The 9467-nt window shown below is 49.6% G+C and overlaps 1 protein-coding gene across 1 annotated transcript; it reads left to right on the top strand.

Moving 5' to 3' along the window:
• Positions 1 to 6883: 6883 nt before the first annotated feature.
• On the top strand, positions 6884 to 7561 carry LOC125927223 (cytochrome c oxidase subunit 6B1-like; the record flags this gene model as incomplete). The annotated part of the gene is made up of 1 exon (XM_049637375.1): positions 6884 to 7561. A coding segment is annotated over one exon (510 nt), but the record flags the coding sequence as incomplete, so codon positions are not given.
• Positions 7562 to 9467: the final 1906 nt, after the last annotated feature.

The raw sequence follows: 9467 nt of genomic DNA, 5'->3' as shown, positions 1-9467 counted from the left end.
ACGCGGCCAGCGGCCCTCTCACCCCCGGAGGGGCGGCGACACGCCCGTGACCCCGTCCCTGGACGCGAGGCGGCCTCACAGGCACAAGTCCCAACCAGCTGGAGGCCCAGGAGCCCCGCAGTCTGCGGAACACTGACGCCGGGAGCCCGTCGCCGAGGCAACGACGCCGCCCCGCCCACGCGCCCACGGGACACACCTTTGATTGGCTGGTTCCCGGTGGCTCCGCCCATCCGGCTCCCCAGGGCTCCGCCCCGTCGCCTTACCCGCGCGCTCCCGTCCGCGCCCCCGAGGGACAGGCCTGCCGATGGGGGGAGGGTCACCCGGGTGCCGCCTACCCCTGGCCGGTGTGCCCGCATTTCCCGTCCGGCTGCCCCATCCCAACTTCCGGTTTCCCGGCTCTCTGGCGGCGCCCGCCTCTGGGCACCGTGCGTGGTGACAGCCGGCGCGGGTGAGGACCGCAGGGTGGACACACACTGCGGGGCGGGACACATACGGCGTCCCCTGTGGGGAAACTGAGGCTGTCTGCGCGCAGGCCCTTGCTGCTGACCCGCTCCCTCTGTGTGACACATAGCTCATTAAATATAAAAACACAAAGAAAACATGCAGCGCATTAGCACCAAACAACCATTCGTCAAAGCAGGGGAAGCAGATTTCATTCGGTAACTGCTGACAGCAGGGAAAGAGCTGAGCTCCCTCCGACTTGTGCAGAGGTGACCGGGGTTTCCAAGGGAGACCGAGGGAGGGGGAGAACAGGGCTCACTAGAGTCAGAGAAGTGAACGATCACAAAGAGCAGGCCAGCGTGGGTGAGACTAGGCCAGGCGTGTCCGCTGGCAGGTGTGGAAGTCGGGAGTCTATCCTCCCTGGAAGAAGGGAGACAGAGGCCATGTCCTTCCTGACGAGAACATTCCAAAGGAAAGGCTCTCAGGCCCAGGACAGATGCTTCTGGGTTGTAAGAGACACGTAGCTCCGAGTCTGAAGCCCTTTTTAGGAATTGCTCTTAAGAAAGGGAGGTCAGGGGCCTCTCATCAGGTGTTGGCTGGAACAAGCACTGAATTCTCCCCGCAGCACTGAGCTTTCTCAGGCAGATGTTTTCATGGACGGGGTCATGCTAGCCGTGTGCTGCTAGAAGCCATTCTAGAGTTTGGTCAAGTCTCTCAGAGCCGGTTTAAAGGGAGGGGCTATGTGCTGAGTTCTGGAAATCTCAAGCAATGCCTTGCTGGACTGTAGCTATGGCATATTCTGTTGTATGGCTGACCCAACAGCCTGCCCATCACAGGCAGCAGAAACGGCCTTTTCCTGCCCTGGGCAAACCCCAGAAAAGGCAAAAAGACTCCTTACTGGGCAACATGACCAAGACCTTCTTTCCTTGATTGTCAAGACGAGCACCTTCAGTCTCAGCCTGGCAAGCTGTGGACTCCAGGCCAGAACCTCCCTCCGACCACCACGAAACTTAATAAGCTAGGCTGTGGGGGCATCTAGGTGGCTCAGTGGGTTAAGCATCTGACTTTGGCTCAGGTCATGATCTCACCATTCGTGGGTTCAAGCCCCGCGGCGGTCTCTGTGCGGACAGCTCACAGCCTGGAGCCTGCTTAGGATTCTGTGTCTCCCTCTCTCTGTGTCCCTCCCCTATTTGCACTCTGTCTCTCAAAAAAAAAAAAAAAAAAAAAAAAAAGGATAGGCTGGATATATCCCCCAAGCACCCACATCCCAACTTCCAGAACATTCTCTACCTAGAAGCTAAAGACAGCTCACACTATACGCAGGGAGGGGACACTCTCGTGAAACTAGGCTCAATCAATAGCTCAAGACTTACTCCAGCTGGCCCTTTGGGGTGGAAATTAGAGTAAATTAAGTTACTTTTTCACTAGAGATTGGTGTGTTTTTAGGAAGCCAGGGCGTGTCATCATCCTAAAACACCCTTTGCTGCTGCAGCTGCTACCTTCTGCCATCTTATACCTAAAGTGTCCCCCCACCCCCAAGGTCTTCGGTCGAGTTTCAGGTTACATTCACTCATGCAACCCTAGGACACTGAAGCAGGTAGGGACAGGGGCACTCAGGAGGCATTCTGCCCAGCTCAGCATCACAGGACCCTTAGCGGAGGTCCCTCACAGGAGCAAATGACAATGGCACCCAAGCACCCACCCTCGATGGCCTTTTCTGCTGGTATTTACAGCCCTTCGTCCTATGGCAGTCTCCCTCCCTCACTTCCCAGCCCTCAGACTCCCTCCTCTGCGTCCCACGTGGTCCCTGCTCAGAATCTTTTACATTCTTTTTACTTCACTTTGTACGAATAAAATGTAGAGCTTCCATTTGTTTTTACTTTATCTCATCCTTTTAAAAATTCAATTTTTGTGAATGCTTTGTTTTATTTATTTAAATTTCAAATCCAACTTAGTGAACATACAGTGTAATAATGATTTCAGGAACAGACTTCAGTGATTCATCACTTACATGTAACACCCAGTTCTTATCCCAACGCGTGTCCTCCTTAATGCCCCTCACCCATCCAGCCCATCACCCCACCCAACACCCCGCCAGCAACCCTCAGTTTGCTCTCTGTATTTAAGAGCCTCTTATGCTTTATGTCCCTCTGTTTTTATCTTATTTGTGCTTCCCTTCCCTTATGTTCTTCTGTTTTGTATCTTAAATTCCACCTATGAGTGAAATCACGTATTTGTCTTTCTCTGACTCATTTCGCTTAGCATAAGACACTCTAGCTCCATCCATATTGTTGCAAATGGCAAGATTTCATTCTTTTTGACTGCCGAGTAATATTCCTTTGGACGTATACACCACATCTTCTTTATCCATTCATCAGTCCATGGACATTTGAGCTCTTTCCATACTTTGGCTGTTGTCGACAGTGCTGCTATAAACATTGGGGTCCATGTACTCCTTCGAATAAGCACTCTTGTATCCTTTGGATAAACACCTCGTAGTACAATTGCTGGGTCATAGGGTAGTTCTATTTTTCATTTTTTGAGGAGCCTCCATACTGTTTTTCAGGGCGGCTGCACCAGTTTGCATTCCCACCAGCAGTGCAAAACGGGTCCTCTTTTTCCACATCCTTGCCAACGTCTGTTGTTGCCTAAGTTATTCATTTTAGCCATCTGACAGGTGTGACGTGGAATCTCATTATGGGTTTGATTTGTATTTCCCAGATGATGAGCGGTGTTGAGCATTTTTTCGTGTCTCTTGGCCATCTGGATGTCTTCTTTGGAAAAGTGTCTATTCATGTCTTTTGCCCATTTCTTCACTGGATTATTTGTTTTTTGGGGTATTGAGTTGGATAATTTCTTTACAGATTTTGGATACTAACCCTTTATCTGATATGTCGTTGGCAAGTATCGTCTCCCATTCTGTCGGTTGCCTTTGAGTTTTGCTGATTGTTTCCTTCACTGTGCAGAAGCTTTTTTATCTTGATGAGGTCCCAATGGTTCACTTTTGCTTTTGTTTCCCTTGCCTCCGGAGACGTGTTGAGTAAGAAGTTGCTGCGGCCGAGGTCAAAGAGATTGTTGCCTGTTTTCTCCTCTAAGATTTTGATGGCTTCCTGTCTTATGTTTAGGTCTTTCATCCATTTTGAGTTTATTTTTGTGTATGGTGTAAGGAAGTGGTCCAGGTTCATTCTTCTGCATGTTGCTGTCCAGTTATCCCGACACCATTTGCTGAAGAGACTTTCTTTATTCCATTGGATATTCTGTCTGCTTTGTCAAAGACGAGTTGGCTATACGTTTGTGGGTCCATTTCTGGGTTCTCTATTCTGTTCCACTGATCTGTGTGTCTGTGTTTGTGCCACTACTATACTGTCTTGATGATTACAGTTTTGTCATACAGTTTGAAGTCCGGAATTGTGAAGCCTCCAGCTTTTGTTTTCCTTTTCAGGATTGCTTTGGCTATTTGGGGTCTTTTCTGGTTCCATAAAATTTTAGGATTATTTGTTCTAGCTCTGTGAAGCATGCTGGTGTTATTTTGATAGGGATTGCTTGTGAATGCTTTATAATGTAGGGGGGAAAAATCAGCTAATGATAAGAATCAGGGCCCTTGGAAAAATGGCTGGTCCTAGCACCAGAGCAAGAAATACACAAGACGAATCTATAGATGGTGGGAGGGGAAACCGTACAGGCTCTCTAGAAGTGGCAGAATATTCTAAAGCTGAAATCGACATATGCTGTGACATAGCGATTCACTCCTGGGTAGAACCCAGCAGTAACTCACATTTATGGTCACCAGAGACATGTAAGAATTACTACATGTAACTCCAAACCAAAACCCACCAACTGTCTAGCCACAGTAGGATGAACAAATAATGCACCAGGAAATACTGTTCAGGGAAAAAGCAAAAACATGGATTGAGTCTCCCACTGTGGAGTAAGGCCAGATGAAGAATTCCTTGGGGGCACCTGGCTGGCTCAGTTGGTAGAGACAATGTTGTAGGGTCAGTGCGACTCTTGATCTGAAGGTTGTGAGTTCGAGCCACGTGTTGGGTGTAGAAATTGCTGAAAAATAAAATCTTAAAAGAAAACACTTCTTATTGTGTGACTTCATTTACATGAAGTTCAAAACCAGACCAGACAAACCTGCTGTGGTAGGAAGTCAAGATGACGATTATGGGGGAGGGAAGTGGCCAGGAGGGCTGGAATATGAGGGCTGTTTTCATCTGATGCAAACTCATGACACTCTACATTTTTGGTTTGGGTACATTTCTGTATGTTACACCTAAAATTTTTCTTTAAAATAAAAAAAACAAAAAACAAAAAATGGGAAAATGGGTGCCTGGCTGGCTCAGTGGAACATGCAGCTCTTGATCTTGAGGTTGTGAGTTCAAGCCCCAGGGTGGGTGTGGAGATTACTTAAAAAACAAAATTATAAATAGGGGCACCTGGGTGGCTCAGTTGGCGAATATCCAACTTCGGCTCAGGTTGTGATCTCATGGTTCATGAGTTCAAGCCCCACATTGGGCTCACTCCTGTCAGCGCACAGCCTGCTTCAGAGCCTCTGTCCTCCTCCCTTTCTGCCCCTCCCCGACTCAATGTAAATAAGCATTAAAAAATTAAAAAATAAAATCAGGGCACCTGGGTGCCCTGAGTCACCTGGGTGGCTCAGTCTGTTGAGCATCTGTCTCTTGATTTCCACTCACGTCATGATCTCGCAGTTCCCGGGTTTGAGACCACACTGGGCTCTGTGCTGACAGTGCAAAGCCTTCTTGGGATGCTCTCTCTCCCTCTCTCTCTGCCCCTCCCCTGCTCAAGTCAGCTATCAAAATAAATAAATGAACCTAAAAAAAAATGTAAATGAGGGGTGCCTGGGTGGCTCAGTCAGTTAAGCATCCGACTTTAGCTCAGGTCATGATCTCCCTGCCGCCGCCCCCCCCCCTCCCCCACTGACCCTGCTCCCAACCCAGTTTGTGAGTTCGAGCGCCATGTCAGGCTCTGTGTTGACAGCTCGGAGCCTGGAGCCTGCTTTGGATTCTGTGTCTCCCTCCCTCTCTCTGCCCCTTCCTCCACTCATGCTCTGTCTCTCTCTGTAAAAAATAAATATATGTTAAACAAAAAAAAAAAAAAAAAAGTAAAGGAAGTGAAACCAGTTAGGCCATTGCTATGGTCCAGGGAAGTGACAATGGAGGCTTGGACTCAGATGACAGCAGCAGAAGTAAAGAAACAGGCAGACTTGGAAAACGCACGGAACGTGGCGACTGATGAGATGTCAGGATGAGGGAACTCAAGGGGATCCGGGATAAATCCCAATTCTTGGCTTGTGTGACCGAATGGACCATACTACGTTTACCGAAACAGAGAATACCAGAAGCAGAGATCTGATGTGAAAGACTCATTGGATCCACATTTAGTGAGGACCACAGCAGAGCATGACAACAAAGCCACTGTCGTGGAGCTTGCGTTTAAGTGGCCGTGTGAGTTTGGCTTTGAAAATGAAGACTTTGGGGGCATTTATGAGACACCCAAAGAGTTGAGAAATAAAACATAAGTACAAGGATATTGGCATTGGGAAAGGTTATTGAGGCCACCGTGGCTACGAAACCAAAAAGGGAGGTGTATTAGTTATTTACTGCTGCGTAACAAATGATCCCCACACATGGTATCTTAAAATAAATACTTAGGGGGCGCCTGGGTGGCGCAGTCGGTTGGGCGTCCGACTTCAGCCAGGTCACGATCTCGCACTCCGTGAGTTCGAGCCCCGCGTCAGGCTCTGGGCTGATGGCTCAGAGCCTGGAGCCTGTTTCCGATTCTGTGTCTCCCTCTCTCTCTGCCCCTCTCCCGTTCATGCTCTGTCTCTCTCTGTCCCAAAAATAAATAAATGTTGAAAAAAAAAATTTTTTTGAAAAAAAAAAATAATAAATACTTAGGTGCCTCTGGCTCCAGGTCAATAGCTGTGGTCAACTTGTCTGCTTGACTGTGGGGAGAGGGTCCAAGGTGACTGGCCTTGGTCCCTCACCACAAGGGCCTCTCCTCAGACATGGCTCCCCCAGGGTAAGCAAGCAAGAGATTGAGACAGCGCGCATCTGAGGGCCCCCAAGACGAAGCCACAGTCTGTTTACAACAGAATCTCAGAAGCGACACCCCTCCCTCCTGCTGGATTCGGTTTCTTAGAAGTGAATCACTAAATCCAGCCCGCCCCCCGCCCACACACACAGGCAGTGGATTACACAAGGGTGGGTCAGAGCAGACCCAAGGTCACCGGAGGCCCCCCGGGCCCGGAGCCGTGCAGAGTGCCAATATTTAATGCTCAGGCAAAGAAAGCGAAGCTGGTGAAGAAGGCTGAGAGGAGACAGTGGGAGAAACAGGGAAAACAGAAGATAGAGGATAGGTAAAAAAAGGAAGGAAGACAGAAGATCAAATCCACTGAGCGGTCAACTGGGAACCATGACCCGCTGAGACACGCTCTGTGGCTGACAGTCCGGTGCGGGGACAGACAAGAGCCAAGCAGAGAGGAAAGCAGCAAGTGAATCACAGTCTGTGGCAGGTGCTGGGACGGGAACAGAGCACGCTGGGAGGGGACACTTTAACAAGGGTGGTTTCCACGAGGAGACGGCCGTTTAAGATTGAAGAGGAGGTCTTTGCTGAGGGTCACACTGAGCTGCGAGGTGCTTCGGGGGTGTCTTTAGGACTCAGCACCACGGCAGGAGACATCAAGACCAAAATCAAGAACGACCAGACCGCCCCTTTTGACAGCCACTTCCCCAACCAGAACCAGACCCGGAACTCCTGGCAAAACTACCTAGACTTCCACCGCTGTGAGAAGGCGATGACTGCTAAAGGGGGTGAGGTCTCCGTGTGCGAATGGTACCGGCGTGTGTACAAGTCCCTTTGCCCCATATCCTGGGTGGCAGCCTGGGACGACCACCGGGCGGAAGGCAGGTTTCCCGGGAAGATCTGAACTGGCTCCCCGCAGCTCTCGTCTGTATTCCATCCTTCTCCTAGGGCAGTGAAGGGGGGACCTGGGTACATGGTGATCCCCACCCTGGGATCCTGAAGCATGGCTTAACTAATCATAAATACTCGTTGGAAAAGTTAAAAAAAAAAAAGAAGAAGAAGAAAAAAGAAAAAGATTGAAGAGAAGCGGACAAAGGGCGAGGGTGAGAGCCTCCTTTCCAGGCCAGCATGGCGAGTGGGATCGACCTGGTGTGTCCAGAAACAGAAAGGCAAAGGAAAAGAGGGCAGAGGATGTGACCATGGTAAGAAGAGGTTTTAACAGTCATCTTTCCCAGAGCTGGAGAAGGGTTTCTCCCCTTTGCCCTGAATTATTCTCACTGGAGGAATACTACAGAAATAGAAAATACAGGAAAACGTGTCTTTCTCCTGCAAGCTCTCTCTCTCTCTCTTTTTAATGGTTATTTATTTAGTTTTGAGAGAGAGCAAGCGAGTGGGGAAAGGGCAGAGAGAGAGTGGGAAATAGGATCCTAAGCAGGTTCTGTGCGGTCAGCGCAGAGCCCGACATGGGGCTCGAACCCACAAACCGTGAGATCATGACCTGAGCCAAAAGCAAGAGTCAGAGACGCTCAACCGAGACACCCAGGCGCCCCTGAAATCTCGTAAAAGATGAGAGAGAAAGGTTCCATCAGTCAGGCGCTCTTACTGGCCTGGCGGATACTAGACCTGAAGTCTTTTTCACATTTAATAAGAAAAGTTGTACACCTGAAACTGATTATAACACTGTGTGTTAACTATGTTGGAATTAAAATTTAAAAACGTAGTTAAAAAATAATTATTAGCGGCATGCTCCGTCGGTTGAGCCTCTGACTTCAGCTCAGGTCATGATCTCCCCATTCGTGAGTCTGAGCCCCACATCAGGCTTGCTGCTGTCAGCTTGTCAGTGAAGAGCCTTCCTGGGATCCTCTGACACCCCTCCCCCATCCCTGCCCCTCTCTAACTTGTGCTCTCCCCTCTACAAAAAATAAATATTTTTTTCAAAATGTAACTTGGTGTGAACTTTAAAAAAATTCCAAGGTAACAACTAAAATAGTTTAAGTGTGCATTTTCAAGATAATTTTAGGAGATATTGAAATATACCCCAAATAGGTAGATTTTCATTAAAAATCTCTCCTTTGGAGATTTATCACTCACTAAGTGGAAATAAATAACAACCCAAGCAATTTCACAAGAATTTTCGTCTATTACTGAGTAATGCTGGGAGAGGGGAGTGTAAGGGACTTCAACGTTCAATAAGCCCTTTTTTTTCTGCAAAGTAACTTTAGTTAATGAGAGGAGTCCAAGGAATCCCAGCTTTGGTGACCTGGCTGCCCAGACTGTAAGCCTCATGGGGGCAGCACTTGTCTGTCTCACTCGGCACTGGGTCCCTGGGGTCAAGGACAGTACCAGACACACAGGAGGGAAGCAAACATTTCCCGCAGGAATGAATGAATGAATGAATGAATGAATGAATTAATGAAATGGTGCACAACCGCAATGGGCCAGCAACAAACAGGATTGTTAGCCAAGCGCATGCTCGGCCACAGGTTTAGAAATGGAGCTGGTCTCCACCTCTCTGACATATTTCCAGGAGAGGTAGCATGTCTGAGTCGGAGGCCTGAAAGTCAGTGCTAACAGCGAAACCCGAGCCTTCCGGCTGAGCCAGTTCCCCAGGCCCTCCCTGCGCGCCCCGATCCTTACCCGTGGAGGCCACGTTCTAGCAGTTCTTCCCAATCATATCCATACAGGCCCGGTTGTCCCCACACCCAGGGCTCAGACAAGGCCACGTCCTCGAAAGCCACAGCCACGGGGAAGCAGGTCAGTCTTGGGGGAAGGGGCAAGTCAGGGACGGCCGGGAGGGGTCCAGATCTGGGTGTGGGGGGCGCCTCCGCCCGGGAGTTGGCTTTTGCGGCCCCTGCCCAGGAGGTGGAGTTTCTAGGCTCCTCCCTGGGGTGGGGTTTCCCGACCTCTCCCAGGAGGTGGGCGGCGGTGGAGCTCCCGGCCCCGCCCAGGAGGTGGAGTTTCTAGGCTCCTCCCTGGGG

Source organism: Panthera uncia, chromosome E1 (assembly GCF_023721935.1).
Source record: "Panthera uncia isolate 11264 chromosome E1, Puncia_PCG_1.0, whole genome shotgun sequence".
Classification (NCBI taxonomy): Eukaryota; Metazoa; Chordata; class Mammalia; order Carnivora; family Felidae; genus Panthera; species Panthera uncia.
This window is presented reverse-complemented; position numbering and strand designations above follow the sequence as displayed.